At 46.3% G+C, this 20,240-nt stretch overlaps 2 protein-coding genes across 2 annotated transcripts; both read left to right on the top strand.

Moving 5' to 3' along the window:
* The first annotated feature begins 3,748 nt into the window (after positions 1-3,748).
* On the top strand, positions 3,749-16,349 carry LOC128300734 (serine-rich adhesin for platelets-like). Its single transcript, XM_053036906.1, has 9 exons — positions 3,749-4,233; positions 4,510-4,745; positions 4,836-6,483; positions 6,646-6,728; positions 7,014-9,347; positions 9,414-9,824; positions 9,948-10,436; positions 11,328-11,460; positions 14,639-16,349. Exons 1-9 carry the CDS (start codon positions 3,749-3,751, stop codon positions 16,347-16,349), a joined length of 7,530 nt encoding a protein of 2,509 aa, XP_052892866.1.
* A 46-nt stretch (positions 16,350-16,395) lies between these two features.
* LOC128300730 (mucin-2-like) lies at positions 16,396-20,057 on the top strand. The gene is made up of 3 exons (XM_053036900.1): positions 16,396-19,548; positions 19,623-19,699; positions 19,730-20,057. Exons 1-3 carry the CDS (start codon positions 16,396-16,398, stop codon positions 20,055-20,057), a joined length of 3,558 nt encoding a protein of 1,185 aa, XP_052892860.1.
* Positions 20,058-20,240: the final 183 nt, after the last annotated feature.

Here is a 20,240-nt window from a genome sequence, read left to right as displayed (position 1 = left end):
TCCAAAGTCTAAAAACTTGATAAAGATTTTAGTTACCATTGTCAGTTTTAAAACAACAAGCCGAATAAACCATCCAAAATGTTCCATAAATAACCTTGTTTCATAAAACAAAACACACACACACACACACACACACACACACACACACATAATACAAAGTAAAATTCGAAATGCAGGACACCAAAAACTGGTTAGGACCATAAATATAGCCGTTAATTTTCATTTCTCCAGACGGCCACTTTTCCCTGGAAGCGGCTCATTCTTCCATTCATTTGCGACACATATGGATGCGATTGATATGCTCATAATCATGCTGTAAAAAATTAATCGCAGATAAAGAATTTTAAAGCTTAGTTGCAACATGGCATTACACGCTTCATTTTTAACGCTTTACACATTCGAAGCTGGTTCTGAACCACAAAAAAAAGTTGTGCGAATGTTGCAACGAAATGAAAAACGAAAGCATAGGCTACGCAAAGAACCTGTACACAGAACAGCCAGAAAATCGCCGTTACCATGTCGTGATCAATAAAATAATGATAATTAAAGAAACGTTTCTCGACGATACCTCAGAACGGGGAGCCATTATGCTGAGGCAGGGAATTCATAGCAGTATGTGCAGCATTTGCATGAAGTAATTTTATGAAAACCCTGGTTTTGGTAAAATATTGCATAAGGAAAACCGAAGCTAACATACGCTGGGTAATGGGTGCAGTTTTTAATATGAAATATAAATATGAAGCGTAAAGTAAACATTTAAAGCCCATTCCGTACATTTAAATGTTAATACTTTAAACTATATGCCATAGTACTTCGTTTTGCGGCACTGTTTTAATTTCCCAAAGCCGAAGGTGAAAGGAATGGAAGAATAATTATTTTTTGACTTTCTTCAACGGTGGACTTTCTTGACGTACCGAAAAGAACGAACGTTCAAAAACTTTCAACCGGTTGTGGCAAAAACAACGTTTTACGGCATATTTCATTTTCTGCCGGTGAATTCTAGATTGCAGACGTTTCCTTAGGCCCTAGGAAGATGTAGGACGCGGGAAAGCTTTATAAGGCCGGTGAAATGTTTTGCTGAATATCAGTTATGCTTCAAAATTCAATGTGAAAAGTAACGACGAACCATGAAGCTTATGCTCACCGTGATTTTGGTTACCGCTTTATGTTCGCGCTTGGTCGCGTCCGAAGTGTTCACGTTCGGGGAATATGATACGAACTTAGTGATGTGTTACTACAATAGAATACTGGCTGGATCCATAAGCCCGGAAGTGGTAGAAATAAAGAAGGTACGCCAGAGGTGAAGAGTATGCCGGAAAGTGAGCACCACATGCTAAAATTGACCAGTTGTAAAACTTGCGTGTTCCGTTTAGCGTGTCACTGATGCAGTGGATAATTGATAAAATTCCGATAGTGTTGAAATTATTCGATTAAGGATTAAAAAGTGCGAAAGAAACTGTGCAAATAAAGCAGAAAAGGATACACTACAACTAAGTGCGTTTTAACAGCCGAATTTAGACAAGTCGCAAAGTTTACCTGGACGATCTTTAAAAGAGTAAAGTTAACATGAATATTGCTCAACCGACGTGCAAAGAATTTTATATTGAATGGTCTGCTTGCATGAAGAAGTTTTTTACTTCAATGTGATCATACTGATGGTACCGATCAATCAGCGAATTGATTGTATTGCGAAGTGTCGTGAAATAATATTTATAGTGTTCAACAAATTTGAAACAACGTAATGGTGTTTCAAAGGACTGTATGGCTTTTGTTTTCCTTTTAAGTTAAAAAATATACCTAGCACAAAAATATACCTAGCAATTAATAACCAGTATCGATACTCAAGGTATTGCTACCGGGTCGGCATAGATGAGATTCGATTATTCGGAACGGTTTCGTGCGGCTGTGTATAAATGTGCATAACATTTGTTCTACAGCAGGAGCAGCATTTAAACATGAATATATTGTAAGGGCAAGAGTTAAGTATTACCGTGGAGGGAGATACGCTTTTCGTGTGTTTTATAACTACCTTTTATCTGGGAATGAGTAGGATGGGATTAGGCAGTACTCGTATCATACTCGTAAAAACCGCCCCCATTTTACTAAACCACCTAAGTGCGAGATGATTTTGGGAAAACTTGTGTGTGTATTAAAGTGTACGAGAGTTAAGTGTCTTGTGACTCTTTTTATCATCATTTAAACGAATAAAACAGAATACATCCATTTATTTAGGCATTTCGGACAAGTATGTTGGAAAGGTCAACAAGCTGGAAGACTGTCTTCACTAAAGACATTCTGCAATAAAGTGCATAAATTAATCAATGATCAACCTTGTTGCTAGCACTTTTGGGGAGAGGATAGTTCATGGTTAAAAAGAAGCACAGACAATGTGCTGGAATGTGGAAAAATGTGCTAAACAATGTTGCAAACAGCTCGTAATACAAATAATTTAATAAAAAACTTACAACTTATAAACTGCAACATCATTTTTTTATAATAATAGGATTCGACAAAAGCGATGGCATTCCTGATGGTTACAGTATCCGGAGAAACATCAACGGTAGACGTGTCGGGAAACTTTCGAACATCAGACGTAACAATCATGATAAGAGATAAAGCTGTACGCAGATTTCAAAATAGCGCTGAAGTATCGGGATATTGTAACCTATTACCAACAACGCAAACAACACCAACGACAACCACCTCTACCGATTCTACCACAGCATCAACCTCAAAAACCAGTGAATCTTCTAGTGCAGGAACTACACAAACACCTGCGTCGATTCAATCTACCACACCTACGTTTACTACCGTAGCAACCACTACTATGTCATCTAGTGGAACATCCACAACTACCAAGTCTACCACACCAACGTCATCCAGCGAAGCGACCACCACCATGTCCTCCAGTAAAGCAACCACCACTATGTCCTCCAGCGAGGCAACCCCCACCATGTCCTCTATCGCAGAACCTACAAAACCATCAGCAACTACCGAGTCTACCACAGCATCCTCCTCAACAACTTCGATGTCCTCTAGCGGAGCTCCTACATCCGCATCTGCTGCGTCTACCACAGCATCGTCTTCCAGCGAAGCGACCACCACCATGTCCTCCAGTGAAGCGACCACCACCATGTCCTCTAGCGGAGCTCCTACAGATACATCCGCATCTACTGCGTCTACCACAGCATCGTCTTCCAGCGAAGCAACCACCGCTATGTCCTCTAGCGAAACTCCTACATCCGCATCTACCGAGTCTACCACAGCTTCGTCTTCCAGTGAAGCGACTACCACCATGTCCTCCAGTGAAGCGACCACCGCTATGTCCTCTAGCGAAACTCCTACATCCGCATCTACTGCGTCTACCACAGCATCGTCTTCCAGCGAAGCGACCACCACCATGTCCTCCAGTGAAGCGACCACCGCCATGTCCTCTAGCGGAGCTCCTACAGATACATCCGCATCTACTGCGTCTACCACAGCATCGTCTTCCAGCGAAGCAACCACCGCTATGTCCTCTAGCGAAACTCCTACATCCGCATCTACCGAGTCTACCACAGCATCGTCTTCCAGCGAAGCGACTACCACCATGTCCTCCAGTGAAGCGACCACCACCACATCCTCCAGTGAAGCGACCACCATCATGTCCTCTAGTGGAGCTCCTACATCCGCATCTACCGAGTCCACCACAGCATCGTCTTCCAGCGAAGCGACCACCACCATGTCCTCCAGTGAAGCGACCACCGCTATGTCCTCTAGCGAAACTCCTACATCCGCATCTACTGCGTCTACCACAGCATCGTCTTCCAGCGAAGCGACCACCACCATGTCCTCCAGTGAAGCGACCACCACCATGTCCTCTAGCGGAGCACCTACAGATACATCCGCATCTACTGCGTCTACCACAGCATCGTCTTCCAGCGAAGCAACCACCGCTATGTCCTCTAGCGAAACTCCTACATCCGCATCTACCGAGTCTACCACAGCTTCGTCTTCCAGTGAAGCGACTACCACCATGTCCTCCAGTGAAGCGACCACCGCTATGTCCTCTAGCGAAACTCCTACATCCGCATCTACTGCGTCTACCACAGCATCGTCTTCCAGCGAAGCGACCACCACCATGTCCTCCAGTGAAGCGACCACCGCCATGTCCTCTAGCGGAGCTCCTACAGATACATCTGCATCTACTGCGTCTACCACAGCATCGTCTTCCAGCGAAGCAACCACCACCATGTCCTCTAGCGAAACTCCTACATCCGCATCTACCGAGTCAACCACAGCTTCGTCTTCCAGTGAAGCGACTACCACCATGTCCTCCAGTGAAGCGACCACCGCCATGTCCTCTAGCGGAGCTCCTACAGATACATCCGCATCTACTGCGTCTACCACAACATCGTCTTCCAGCGAAGCAACCACCGCTATGTCCTCTAGCGAAACTCCTGCATCCGCATCTACCGAGTCTACCACAGCATCGTCTTCCAGCGAAGCGACTACCACCATGTCCTCCAGTGAAGCGACCACCACCACATCCTCCAGTGAAGCGACCACCATCATGTCCTCTAGTGGAGCTCCTACATCCGCATCTACCGAGTCCACCACAGCATCGTCTTCCAGCGAAGCGACCACCACCATGTCCTCCAGTGAAGCGACCACCGCTATGTCCTCTAGCGAAACTCCTACATCCGCATCTACTGAGTCTACCACAGCATCGTCTTCCAGCGAAGCGACCACCACCATGTCCTCCAGTGAAGCGACCACCACCATGTCCTCTAGCGGAGCACCTACAGATACATCCGCATCTACTGCGTCTACCACAGCATCGTCTTCCAGCGAAGCAACCACCGCTATGTCCTCTAGCGAAACTCCTACATCCGCATCTACCGAGTCTACCACAGCATCGTCTTCCAGCGAAGCGACCACCATCACATCCTCCAGTACAGCGACAGATACATCTGCTTCTACCGAGTCTACCACAGCATCGTCTTCCAGCGAAGCGACCACCACCATGTCCTCCAGTGAAGCGACCACCGCTATGTCCTCTAGCGAAACTCCTACATCCGCATCTACTGAGTCTACCACAGCATCGTCTTCCAGCGAAGCGACCACCACCATGTCCTCCAGTACAGCGACAGATACATCTGCTTCTACCGAGTCGACAACAGCATCGTCTTCCAGCGAAGCGACCACCACCATGTCTTCCAGTGAAGCAACCACCGCCATGTCCTCTAGCGAAACTCCTACATCCGCATCTACCGAGTCCACCACAGCATCGTCTTCCAGCGAAGCGACCACCACCATGTCCTCCAGTACAGCGACAGATACATCTGCTTCTACCGAGTCTACCACAGCATCGTCTTCCAGCGAAGCGACCACCACCATGTCCTCCAGTGAAGCGACCACCGCTATGTCCTCTAGCGAAACTCCTACATCCGCATCTACCGAGTCTACCACAGCATCGTCTTCCAGCGAAGCGACCACGACCATGTCCTCCAGTGAAGCGACCACCGCTATGTCCTCTAGCGGGGCTCCTACAGATACATCCGCATCTACTGCGTCTACCACAGCATCGTCTTCCAGCGAAGCGACCACCACCATGTCCTCCAGTGAAGCGACCACCGCTATGTCCTCTAGCGGAGCTCCTACAGATACATCCGCATCTACCGAGTCCACCACAGCATCGTCTTCCAGCGAAGCGACCACCGCCACATCCTCCAGTACAGCGACAGATACATCTGCTTCTACCGAGTCTACCACAGCATCGTCTTCCAGCGAAGCGACTACCACCATGTCCTCCAGTGAAGCGACCACCGCCATGTCCTCTAGCGAAACTCCTACATCCGCATCTACCGCGTCTACCACAGCATCGTCTTCCAGCGAAGCAACCACGATCATGTCCTCCAGTGAAGCGACCACCGCCATGTCCTCTAGCGGAGCTCCTACAGATACATCCGCATCTACCGAGTCTACCACAACATCGTCTTCCAGCGAAGCGACCACCGCCATGTCCTCTAGCGGAGCACCTACAGATACATCCGCATCTACCGAGTCTACCACAGCATCGTCTTCCAGCAAAGCGACCACCACCACATCCTCCAGTGAAGCGACCACCGCTATGTCCTCTAGCGGAGCACCTACAGATACATCCGCATCTACCGAGTCTACCACAGCATCGTCTTCCAGCGAAGCGACCACCACCATGTCCTCCAGTGAAGCGACCACCGCTATGTCCTCTAGCGGAGCACCTACAGATACATCCGCATCTACCGAGTCGACCACAGCATCGTCTTCTAGCGAAGCGACCACCACCATGTCCTCCAGTGAAGCGACCACCGCCATGTCCTCTAGCGAAACTCCTACATCCGCATCTACCGAGTCTACCACAGCTTCGTCTTCCAGCGAAGCGACCACCACCACATCGTCCAGTGAAGCGACCACCGCCATGTCCTCTAGCGGAGCACCTACAGATACATCCGCATCTACCGAGTCTACCACAGCATCGTCTTCCAGCGAAGCGACCACCACCACATCCTCCAGTGAAGCGACCACCGCTATGTCCTCTAGCGGAGCACCTACAGATACATCCGCATCTACCGAGTCTACCACAGCATCGTCTTCCAGCGAAGCGACCACCACCATGTCCTCCAGTGAAGCGACCACCGCTATGTCCTCTAGCGGAGCTCCTACAGATACATCCGCATCTACCGAGTCGACCACAGCATCGTCTTCCAGCGAAGCAACCACCGCTATGTCCTCCAGTGAAGCGACCACCGCCATGTCCTCTAGCGAAACTCCTACATCCGCATCTACCGAGTCTACCACAGCATCGTCTTCCAGCGAAGCGACCACCACCACATCCTCCAGTGAAGCGACCACCGCCATGTCCTCTAGCGGAGCACCTACAGATACATCCGCATCTACCGAGTCTACCACAGCTTCGTCTTCCAGCGAAGCGACTACCACCATGTCCTCCAGTGAAGCGACCACCGCCATGTCCTCTAGCGGAGCACCTACAGATACATCCGCATCTACCGAATCGACCACAGCTTCGTCTTCCAGCGAAGCGACCACCACCATGTCCTCCAGTGAAGCGACCACCGCCATGTCCTCTAGCGAAACTCCTACATCCGCATCTACCGAGTCTACCACAGCTTCGTCTTCCAGCGAAGCGACCACCACCACATCCTCCAGTGAAGCGACCACCGCCATGTCCTCTAGCGGAGCTCCTACAGATACATCCGCATCTACCGAGTCGACCACAGCATCGTCTTCCAGCGAAGCAACCACCGCTATGTCCTCCAGTGAAGCGACCACCGCCATGTCCTCTAGCGAAACTCCTACATCCGCATCTACCGAGTCTACCACAGCTTCGTCTTCCAGCGAAGCGACCACCACCACATCCTCCAGTGAAGCGACCACCGCTATGTCCTCTAGCGGAGCACCTACAGATACATCCGCATCTACCGAGTCGACCACAGCATCGTCTTCCAGCGAAGCGACCACCACCATGTCCTCCAGTGAAGCGACCACCGCCATGTCCTCTAGCGAAACTCCTACATCCGCATCTACCGAGTCTACCACAGCTTCGTCTTCCAGCGAAGCGACCACCACCACATCCTCCAGTGAAGCGACCACCGCCATGTCCTCTAGCGGAGCTCCTACAGATACATCCGCATCTACCGAGTCGACCACAGCATCGTCTTCCAGCGAAGCAACCACCGCTATGTCCTCCAGTGAAGCGACCACCGCCATGTCCTCTAGCGAAACTCCTACATCCGCATCTACCGAGTCTACCACAGCATCGTCTTCCAGCGAAGCGACCACCACCACATCCTCCAGTGAAGCGACCACCGCCATGTCCTCTAGCGGAGCACCTACAGATACATCCGCATCTACCGAGTCTACCACAGCTTCGTCTTCCAGCGAAGCGACTACCACCATGTCCTCCAGTGAAGCGACCACCGCTATGTCCTCTAGCGAAACTCCTACATCCGCATCTACCGAGTCTACCACAGCATCGTCTTCCAGCGAAGCGACCACCACCATGTCCTCCAGTGAAGCGACCACCGCTATGTCCTCTAGCGAAACTCCTACATCCGCATCTACCGAGTCTACCACAGCATCGTCTTCCAGCGAAGCGACTACCACCATGTCCTCCAGTGAAGCGACCACCGCCATGTCCTCTAGCGAAACTCCTACAGATACATCCGCATCTACCGAGTCCACCACAGCATCGTCTTCCAGCGAAGCGACCACCATCACATCCTCCAGTACAGCGACAGATACATCTGCTTCTACCGAGTCTACCACAGCATCGTCTTCCAGCGAAGCGACCACCACCATGTCCTCCAGTGAAGCGACCACCGCTATGTCCTCTAGCGAAACTCCTACATCCGCATCAACCGAGTCTACCACAGCATCGTCTTCCAGCGAAGCGACCACCACCATGTCCTCCAGTGAAGCGACCACCGCCATGTCCTCCAGCGAAACTCCTACATCCGCATCTACCGAGTCCACCACAGCATCGTCTTCCAGTGAAGCGACCACCACCACATCCTCCAGTACAGCGATAGATACATCTGCTTCTACCGAGTCTACCACAGCATCGTCTTCCAGCGAAACGACCACCACCATGTCCTCCAGTGAAGCGACCACCGCTATGTCCTCCAGCGAAACTCCTACATCCGCATCTACCGAGTCCACCACAGCATCGTCTTCCAGCGAAGCGACCACCACCATGTCCTCTAGCGGGGCTCCTACAGATACATCCGCATCTACTGCGTCTACCACAGCATCGTCTTCCAGCGAAGCGACCACCACCATGTCCTCTAGCGGAGCACCTACAGATACATCCGCATCTACCGAGTCCACCACAGCATCGTCTTCCAGCGAAGCGACCACCACCATGTCCTCTGGCGGAGCACCTACAGATACATCCGCATCTACCGATTCCACCACAGCATCGTCTTCCAGCGAAGCGACCACCATCATGTCCTCTAGCGGAGCACCTACAGATACATCCGCATCAACCGAGTCTACCACAGCATCGTCTTCCAGCGAAGCGACCACCACCACATCCTCCAGTACAGCGACAGATACATCTGCTTCTACCGAGTCTACCACAGCATCGTCTTCCAGCGAAGCGACTACCACCATGTCCTCCAGTGAAGCGACCACCGCCATGTCCTCTAGCGAAACTCCTACATCCGCATCTACCGAGTCTACCACAGCATCGTCTTCCAGCGAAGCGACCACCATCACATCCTTCAGTACAGCGACAGATACATCTGCTTCTACCGAGTCTACCACAGCATCGTCTTCCAGCGAAGCGACCACCACCATGTCCTCCAGTGAAGCGACCACCGCTATGTCCTCTAGCGAAACTCCTACATCCGCATCTACCGAGTCTACCACAGCATCGTCTTCCAGCGAAGCGACTACCGCCATGTCCTCCAGTGAAGCGACCACCGCTATGTCCTCTAGCGGAGCACCTACAGATACATCCGCATCTACCGAGTCCACCACAGCATCGTCTTCCAGCGAAGCGACCACCACCACATCCACCAGTACAGCGACAGATACATCCGCATCTACCGAGTCTACCACAGCATCGTCTTCCAGCGAATCGACCACCACCATGTCCTCCAGTGAAGCGACCACCGCTATGTCCTCTAGCGGAGCTCCTACAGATACATCGGCATCTACCGAGTCTACCACAGCATCGTCTTCCAGCGAAGCGACCACCACCATGTCCTCCAGTGAAGCGACCACCGCCATGTCCTCTAGCGAAACTCCTACATCCGCATCAACCGAGTCTACCACATTAGGTACCGAGCCTACAACAGCATCTACTCTGTCTACTACAGCATCTACCGAGTCTACCATGGTATCAACCGCGTCTACCACAGCATCTACCGCTTCTACCATGGCACCTACGGAGTCTACCACAGCATCGTCATCAACAACCACTATGTCCTCTAGTGGAGCACCTACAGAAACATCTGCATCTACCGAATCTACCACATTAGCTACGGAGTCTACCACAGCATCTACTGCTTCTACCACGGCATCTACCGCGTCTACCACAGTATCTACCGAGTCTACCACGGTATCAACCGCTTCTACCACCGTATCTACAGCTTCTACTACAGCATCTACCGCGTCTACCACATCTTCAACAACCACTATGTCTTCCAGTATGTCAACCTCTATATCGAGTTCATCTGTAACACCTTCGACAGTTTCGACGACTTCTTTCACAACGCTTCCTGTGACGGTTACTACCATTTCTTCATCCTCTGTTACTGCCACAGCTCATCCTACCACACCTGGCCTTACAGTTTCGATTCATACGACCACTGCTAAACCAACTACAAGTATTACTACTTCCAAACCGCAATTGATCGCGAATCCTAGCGTTGACAACACTACAACAAGCAGTACGAATTCCTCCATAAACACAATCGTTCAACAAAAACCTATACCAGCTTTAGCACCTGGATTTTTAATGTTTACAAATACTTCAAAAAAGCCACTCGTTTTTTCAGATTCAAATCCACAGCGTGGAAAGCCTCAAATTGTATTTCCATTCCTTTTCGTTAGACCAACGTCTAAAATGTTTAAGCAGTTTAAACTTTATCCCAAACAGGTACAATCAAAAATTGATCGGAAAAGTATTTCACATTGGTATCCTGGATTGAAGTTGTAGTCCTGGTATTGAGATAATAAATTGGCGTTCAGTTATCTTACTAAATTAATATAATGGTCTAGATATGCAATTGAATTCAAAACAAAAAAGTAAATAAAAAATTGGATTGATACAACAAACAACACGCTCTCTGTCGCTTTCTTCTTGCCTAACGAGCTACTAGGTCATATGTCTGTCATTTCCAGCTTACTAGATTTATTTTACCACGTAGACGGATAATCAATTCCTGCTACGGAGGATTAGGCCGGATGGGATTTTGGTCCGATCCGTTCGTGTGAAGACCGGCGCCGCATTCACCATGCCACCAGGTCGCCCTAACACACAACACTCAGTACTGTTGTTTTACGCCTACTGTTGTACAATAATTGGAATATATTGTTTATTGTGTAGTTCAGTACCAATGTTTAACCATTTCGATGAGTATTATCCGAAGATATTGATGTGGTTTTGCTTGAATACGGGTTTAGCGATCAGTAGATTCTCTGTCTTAACCAGGGAATGTTGTAAGGACTTTTTCGGCTTCGTTAACGGTTCGCACAACAATTTTCGGATTGTCAATTGCAGAGATCACTTTTTCGAGAACATGGTGTGGAAGTCGTTAACGCTTATCTCTTTTGTGAAGAGCGTAAAGCATTCTGGTACCTGCCTAATCTGTACCATCATATGCCGATGACGCGTTACACCTGGAAAAACCATTTTGCCACCGTCATAGGTATTTCTGGGCCATCTTTTGGGGGATATGAGATTCAGATGAGGTTGGTTTTGATCGACACTAACGAATAACAGTGTCCACCTTGTCCAGGTACTTCTTCACCCTTTGTGAGTTGATCCGACCTTCAGGTGGAATGATCAAGTTACTTTGTGCCAGATCTTTATTCTTAACTACTGTTGCTCTTTTCGGTCTTTTTTGCTTTCACGAGACCAGACGTTGGCCCTCGGACCTTTCTCCGGGAGAAAAAAGAATTCATAGAAAAAGTAGCTCAAACGAATTAAAAGTGCCACACGATGTTTTAGCTCGTGCAAAGGGATCGTCTATGACGGTTTGGAGATTTTATTCAACTGTTTGTACACAACTTTGTGGACATCCATCCCGGATTTGAATCCGGTCGACATTCTCAACGAATACAAAGATCGCGATATGGACCAGATGAAATGGCTAGTTTTCAAATCTCGGACAAAAATCCCATGTACGTCGTGCGCGCCGAATGCTTCAGTAAAGAGTAATATAGCTCGTAATTTAATACGAATAACGTTTTTTCCCTACAAAATAGTTGTAAACGTTCTACATAAACATAGTTTCCAATTGCGAAAACCAGAATCAAAAAGTATTAGTTTGTGATTCGAATGAAAAATGATAGATATAAAAAATTTGACACTAAATAAAAAATACTCTGGCCTTCATGGTTCCATCTAAGATTATTTTTTTTTAATTTCTTCAAGAACGGCCAGGCCGTATTGCTATCTACGATTAATTCAATGTAGAAGAAATGCATTTAAAAAATTTAATATAAAACTATAAAAGTTTCCACAGTCACAAAACAATTTATTTTAACCACGAAAGATATGATAAAGCTATAATGTGAACGAGAAAACCCCTGCAATTCACTTCACAAATATTAAACACTTGGTTTCGAGTTCGTAAGATGACCGTATCTTCACACATAATAATATCTTCCAAAATGGCATCGGCAGAATACCAAACCGCACAAGAGCTAACCTCTTTTCTCCCATTCATTTTATTCATACAACTTGCATCTGCTGATAATTTACATTGAAGAGAAAGCAGCTTCATGTACTTTGGGTACGGTGAAAGGCATTCTTAAGAGTTCTATAAAGGATACATCAACCACATCTCTGCTATTTCTGTCTTTTCTTATTGAAGCGTTATCAACCTTAACAACCTGCAGCGTTTGACAACTATCGCAGTGCCCCTAACACCATGCGATCTTATTCAAACCAAACCTGCAATATCATAGATTCATAAAAGTGCTCTTAACATGCACACTTTAGAATTGTTAATTCCTTATTTGCAATATGATGCATTTGTAAAACGTAACCAACATATTGAGAATCTTTCATTTCATTTAATGTATCAATAGTGTAATTAGGAAATAAAGCACACCGATCAATATTAAACTATTACACTTTTTATACTCTCCTTGCAATGAAATCAATTATGCGCAGTGAATAAATATTCACTGATGAAATATTCATAAATTTTCAATACTCAACAAGGACCTACACACGACAAACAATATACAATACGACGAAAATGTCTCGTTAACGAATGGTTTGTGCATGCAATATATTTCAGGCGGAATGGTTTCCCGCCTGTGCTTGCATATGTGCCTGTTGAACCTTCCTGGATTTTGATTACGGCAGGTCAGTTACATTTATTGACCGTGATACTGTGTATTTGGAGCATAATGGAACGAAACAGGTTTTTATGTTTAAAAAACTTATTTGAATTTATAGTACCTGATACAGTTTGCATTATTTAAAGTCCCATAAAGCAACCTTCCCTCAATCGAAAGTTACACATCCATATTATGGGTTTGAAAGAAATGCAATAAGTACTGTCAAAATTAACAAACCTGCAACAGAAATAAACGAGCGTTATACTGCTTTGTCATCGGTTTTGGTCATCCGTTAAATTAATAACGCACCCGGTAACTGCGATTGTTGTGGTAGCTACTGAATTTTGACACTCACTTTGTTTTTAGCCTTTAAGGTCGGGAAGCGACACCGTTTTAAATCAGGTTGGATGGACCAACAAATTTCATGTTAACCTATACACCGGTTGAAACAATTATTTGATGTTCGTCAACTTGGGTTCAACTTGGGAGAAAGTAGTTTAACTTGTTTTCGTCAAAATGAAAGGTATTCTCGTGGATTCTATAAAAGATACACGAAAAAGGGTCCACCTATTCAGTTTGTTCTTTACCTCAGTGTGTTCAGTTTCTACCACCCAGTTATTGTGCAATATGAATAACTTATACATATTAATTGCTGCATTTATAACATTTGTGACATGCAATAATAACATTGCTGAAAGCATTTCTACCTATGGAATTTACGATAGCAGCCTTCAAACCTGTTTTTACTATAAGCTCTTAAGAGGCAACCGAAACCCTGCATATTTGCAAATTGGCGCCGTAAGTAACTTTTATTATTATTTTTGGTGAAAATGTCCTGTAGTGCATTATGAAAGTTGCTTAAGTTTAAGTATAAGTGTTACAATACAACCAATACGGCTTAGCCGCTTTCCTGGAATAACCAAAAAGTGTTGTGCGTATAATCAGTTAGGTAACCCTGCTAATATAAATTTGTGTACAACTTCAATATTGTGATTAAATGCCAATCTGTTAAACTCCAGCGAGGATAGAATGGGCTTATTTGAATCAATTTTTCTTCAAAGTATATTTGGTTTACAATGTTATGATTTATGGTGATCGATATAATGGGAGTGGTCCAGTGGTGTTGGAATAAGAGTACGGAATTATTTTACTAAGGATTATCTATCTATCTAAAAATTGCTAAATAAGATTCAAATAACTGCAAAAAAAGATATATGACGACTGAAATAATGTGCAAAAAAAGAGAAAGCAGCAGATGATTCGCAAATGATCGTGGCAATTCAAACGTACCTGTTGAGCTTGATTAAAAAGTGGTTCAATTTGAACATATAATACATTTATAGCATAAACGTATCAAACGATTCCACCTCTTATAATTAAATCGTTCCGATTCAGGCAATAGGAAAAAGGTTACAATACGTACTGGTTGAACCAACTAGAAAATCATCCCAAGCAAAAATAAATTTTGAAATATGGAATGAAGATGAAGACAACATGAACATACTCATAGAGGACAAATCCAAAAAAAAGAAATTATCATCAAGTGTTGAAATTTATGGATATTGCATACCACAAGACGAAGAAGAAACTGCAAATCCATCCTCTCCAGCAACGACACCGTCTACAACAATGTCTACCCCCTCCACAACGCCGACTACATCATCATCATCTACTGTAACGCTTCCAACTATATCGACACCAACCACTCCTTCTACAACACCGTCTACTACAATGTCTACACCTTCAACAACGAAGTCTACGTCGTCATCTTCTACAATAACACTTCCAACCGTAACGACGCCAACCACTCCTTCTACAACACCGTCCACTACGATGTCTACACCTTCAACAACGAAGTCTACGTCGTCATCTTCTACAATAACACTTCCAACCGTAACGACGCCAACCACTCCTTCTACAACACCGTCCACTACGATGTCTACACCTTCAACAACGAAGTCTACGTCGTCATCTTCTACAATAACACTTCCAACCGTAACGACGCCAACCACTCCTTCTACAACACCGTCCACTACGATGTCAACACCTTCAACAACGAAGTCTACGTCGTCATCTTCTACAATAACACTTCCAACCGTAACGACGCCAACCACTCCTTCTACAACACCGTCCACTACGATGTCTACACCTTCAACAACGAAGTCTACGTCGTCATCTTCTACAATAACACTTCCAACCATAACGACGCCAACCACTCCTTCTACAACACCGTCCACTACGATGTCTACACCTTCAACAACGAAGTCTACGTCGTCATCTTCTACAATAACACTTCCAACCATAACGACGCCAACCACTCCTTCTACAACACCGTCTACTACGATGTCTACACCTTCAACAACGAAGTCTACGTCGTCATCTTCTACAATAACACTTCCAACCATAACGACGCCAACCACTCCTTCTACAACACCGTCCACTACGATGTCTACACCTTCAACAACGAAGTCTACGTCGTCATCTTCTACAATAACACTTCCAACCATAACGACGCCAACCACTCCTTCTACAACACCGTCCACTACGATGTCTACACCTTCAACAACGAAGTCTACGTCGTCATCTTCTACAATAACACTTCCAACCATAACGACGCCAACCACTCCTTCTACAACACCGTCCACTACGATGTCTACACCTTCAACAACGAAGTCTACGTCGTCATCTTCTACAATAACACTTCCAACCATAACGACGCCAACCACTCCTTCTACAACACCGTCCACTACGATGTCTACACCTTCAACAACGAAGTCTACGTCGTCATCTTCTACAATAACACTTCCAACCATAACGACGCCAACCACTCCTTCTACAACACCGTCCACTACGATGTCTACACCTTCAACAACGAAGTCTACGTCGTCATCTTCTACAATAACAATTCCAACCATAACGACGCCAACCACTCCTTCTACAACACCGTCCACTACGATGTCTACACCTTCAACAACGAAGTCTACGTCGTCATCTTCTACAATAACACTTCCAACCATAACGACGCCAACCACTCCTTCTACAACACCGTCTACTACGATGTCTACACCTTCTACAACGAAGTCTACGTCGTCATCTTCTACAATAACACTTCCAACCATAACGACGCCAACCACTCCTTCTACAACACTGTCCACTACGATGTCTACACCTTCAACAACGAAGTCTACCTCGTCATCTTCTACAATAACACTTCCAACCATAACGACTCCAACCACTCCTTCTACAACACCAAGCACTCCATCTACCACGATGTCGACATCCTCTAGTACAGCATCCTCGTCATCTTCTTCTACAGTAACACTTCCAACGGCAATGACACCTACCACTCCTTCTACGACACCGTCTACACCTTCAACAACGAAGTCTACGTCATCTTCTACAATAACACTTCCAACCATAACGACTCCAACCACTCCTTCTACAACACCAAGCACTCCATCTACCACGATGTCGACATCCTCTAGTACAGCATCCTCGTCATCTTCTTCTACAGTAACACTTCCAACGGCAATGACACCTACCACTCCTTCTACGACACCGTCTACACCTTCAACAACGAAGTCTACGTCATCTTCTACAATAACACTTCCAACCATAACGACGCCAACCACTCCTTCTACAACACCAAGCACTCCATCTACCACGATGTCGACATCCTCTAGTACAGCATCCTCGTCATCTTCTTCTACAGTAACACTTCCAACGGCAATGACACCTACCACTCCTTCTACGACACCGTCTACACCTTCAACAACGAAGTCTACGTCATCTTCTACAATAACACTTCCAACCATAACGACTCCAACCACTCCTTCTACAACACCAAGCACTCCATCTACCACGATGTCGACATCCTCTAGTACAGCATCCTCGTCATCTTCTTCTACAGTAACACTTCCAACGGCAATGACACCTACCACTCCTTCTACGACACCGTCTACACCTTCAACAACGAAGTCTACGTCATCTTCTACAATAACACTTCCAACCATAACGACTCCAACCACTCCTTCTACAACACCAAGCACTCCATCTACCACGATGTCGACATCGTCTAGTACAGCATCCTCGTCATCTTCTTCTACAGTAACACTTCCAACGGCAATGACACCTACCACTCCTTCTACGACACCGTCTACACCTTCAACAACGAAGTCTACGTCATCTTCTACAATAACACTTCCAACCATAACGACTCCAACCACTCCTTCTACAACACCAAGCACTCCATCTACCACGATGTCGACATCCTCTAGTACAGCATCCTCGTCATCTTCTTCTACAGTAACACTTCCAACGGCAATGACACCTACCACTCCTTCTACGACACCGTCTACACCTTCAACAACGAAGTCTACGTCATCTTCTACAATAACACTTCCAACCATAACGACTCCAACCACTCCTTCTACAACACCAAGCACTCCATCTACCACGATGTCGACATCCTCTAGTACAGCATCCTCGTCATCTTCTTCTACAGTAACACTTCCAACGGCAATGACACCTACCACTCCTTCTACGACACCGTCTACACCTTCAACAACGAAGTCTACGTCATCTTCTACAATAACACTTCCAACCATAACGACGCCAACCACTCCTTCTACAACACCAAGCACTCCATCTACCACGATGTCGACATCCTCTAGTACAGCATCCTCGTCATCTTCTTCTACAGTAACACTTCCAACGGCAATGACACCTACCACTCCTTCTACGACACCGTCTACACCTTCAACAACGAAGTCTACGTCATCTTCTACAATAACACTTCCAACCATAACGACTCCAACCACTCCTTCTACAACACCAAGCACTCCATCTACCACGATGTCGACATCCTCTAGTACAGCATCCTCGTCATCTTCTTCTACAGTAACACTTCCAACGGCAATGACACCTACCACTCCTTCTACGACACCGTCTACACCTTCAACAACGAAGTCTACGTCATCTTCTACAATAACACTTCCAACCATAACGACTCCAACCACTCCTTCTACAACACCAAGCACTCCATCTACCACGATGTCGACATCGTCTAGTACAGCATCCTCGTCATCTTCTTCTACAGTAACACTTCCAACGGCAATGACACCTACCACTCCTTCTACGACACCGTCTACACCTTCAACAACGAAGTCTACGTCATCTTCTACAATAACACTTCCAACCATAACGACTCCAACCACTCCTTCTACAACACCAAGCACTCCATCTACCACGATGTCGACATCCTCTAGTACAGCATCCTCGTCATCTTCTTCTACAGTAACACTTCCAACGGCAATGACACCTACCACTCCTTCTACGACACCGTCTACACCTTCAACAACGAAGTCTACGTCATCTTCTACAATAACACTTCCAACCATAACGACTCCAACCACTCCTTCTACAACACCAAGCACTCCATCTACCACGATGTCGACATCCTCTAGTACAGCATCCTCGTCATCTTCTTCTACAGTAACACTTCCAACGGCAATGACACCTACCACTCCTTCTACGACACCGTCTACACCTTCAACAACGAAGTCTACGTCATCTTCTACAATAACACTTCCAACCATAACGACTCCAACCACTCCTTCTACAACACCAAGCACTCCATCTACCACGATGTCGACATCCTCTAGTACAGCATCCTCGTCATCTTCTTCTACAGTAACACTTCCAACGGCAATGACACCTACCACTCCTTCTACGACACCGTCTACACCTTCAACAACGAAGTCTACGTCATCTTCTACAATAACACTTCCAACCATAACGACTCCAACCACTCCTTCTACAACACCAAGCACTCCATCTACCACGATGTCGACATCCTCTAGTACAGCATCCTCGTCATCTTCTTCTACAGTAACACTTCCAACCGCAATGACACCTACCACTCCTTCTACGACACCGTCTACACCTTCAACAACGAAGTCTACGTCATCTTCTACAATAACACTTCCAACCATAACGACTCCAACCACTCCTTCTACAACACCAAGCACTCCATCTACCACGATGTCGACATCCTCTAGTACAGCATCCTCGTCATCTTCTTCTACAGTAACACTTCCAACGGCAATGACACCTACCACTCCTTCTACGACACCGTCTACACCTTCAGCAACGAAGTCTACGTCATCTTCTACAATAACACTTCCAACCATAACGACGCCAACCACTCCTTCTACAACACCAAGCACTCCATCTACCACGATGTCGACATCCTCTAGTACAGCATCCTCGTCATCTTCTTCTACAGTAACACTTCCAACGGCAATGACACCTACCACTCCTTCTACGACACCGTCTACACCTTCAACAACGAAGTCTACGTCATCTTCTACAATAACGACTCCAACCACTCCTTCTACAACACCAAGCACTCCATCTACCACGATGTCGACATCCTCTAGTACAGCATCCTCGTCATCTTCTTCTACAGTAACACTTCCAACGGCAATGACACCTACCACTCCTTCTACGACACCGTCTACACCTTCAACAACGAAGTCTACGTCATCTTCTACAATAACACTTCCAACCATAACGACTCCAACCACTCCTTCTACAACACCAAGCACTCCATCTACCACGATGTCGACATCCTCTAGTACAGCATCCTCGTCATCTTCTTCTACAGTAACACTTCCAACCGCAATGACACCTACCACTCCTTCTACGACACCGTCTACACCTTCAACAACGAAGTCTACGTCATCTTCTACAATAACACTTCCAACCATAACGACTCCAACCACTCGATCTACCACGATGTCTACATCCTCTACTACAGCATCGACGTCAACATCTACCCCAATAACATTACCAACTTTGTCGCCCTTAACTACATCGCGAACACCTGCAACAACGGCATCAACCACCACTTTACCTACATCACCAATAGTACCATTTCTAACCATTACGACACGTATTCCTGGTGCAACATCCAGCATCAGCTCAAATGCTAATTCAATTTCTTCTAACAATGGATTATTTGCATCATTATTCGGGGTTTCGTCTAATTCAGTGCAAATGAACCCATCAAACATCGTTCCAGCCCAAGCCACAGATTCACCAACGGTATTTGTTGTTAACAATAATTCAACCAATGCTGTTCCTAGCCTAGGATCGGCTTCTTTCCAACGGCCACC

The sequence above is a fragment of the Anopheles moucheti genome, chromosome 3, assembly GCF_943734755.1.
Source record: "Anopheles moucheti chromosome 3, idAnoMoucSN_F20_07, whole genome shotgun sequence".
Lineage (NCBI taxonomy): Eukaryota > Metazoa > Arthropoda > Insecta > Diptera > Culicidae > Anopheles > Anopheles moucheti.
The sequence above is the reverse complement of the archived record's forward strand: the minus strand, read 5'-3'. Positions and strand labels throughout refer to the sequence as shown.

What these genes read in the sequence shown, in the direction of transcription:
- LOC128300734 (XM_053036906.1), top strand. Translation starts at nt 3,749, where the DNA reads ATGTCCTCTAGCGAAACTCCTACATCCGCATCTACTGCGTCTACCACA. An exon ending in TGACAACACTACAACAAGCA is followed by an intron (nt 10,437 to 11,327) that starts GTACGAATTCCT and finishes TCTTTTGTGAAG; the next exon opens with AGCGTAAAGCATTCTGGTAC. An exon ending in GGATATGAGATTCAGATGAG is followed by an intron (nt 11,461 to 14,638) that starts GTTGGTTTTGAT and finishes GCATACCACAAG; the next exon opens with ACGAAGAAGAAACTGCAAAT.
- LOC128300730 (XM_053036900.1), top strand. Translation starts at nt 16,396, where the DNA reads ATGACACCTACCACTCCTTCTACGACACCGTCTACACCTTCAACAACG. An exon ending in CAGTAACACTTCCAACGGCA is followed by an intron (nt 19,549 to 19,622) that starts ATGACACCTACC and finishes TTCTACAATAAC; the next exon opens with ACTTCCAACCATAACGACTC. An exon ending in CACGATGTCGACATCCTCTA is followed by an intron (nt 19,700 to 19,729) that starts GTACAGCATCCT and finishes CTTCTTCTACAG; the next exon opens with TAACACTTCCAACCGCAATG.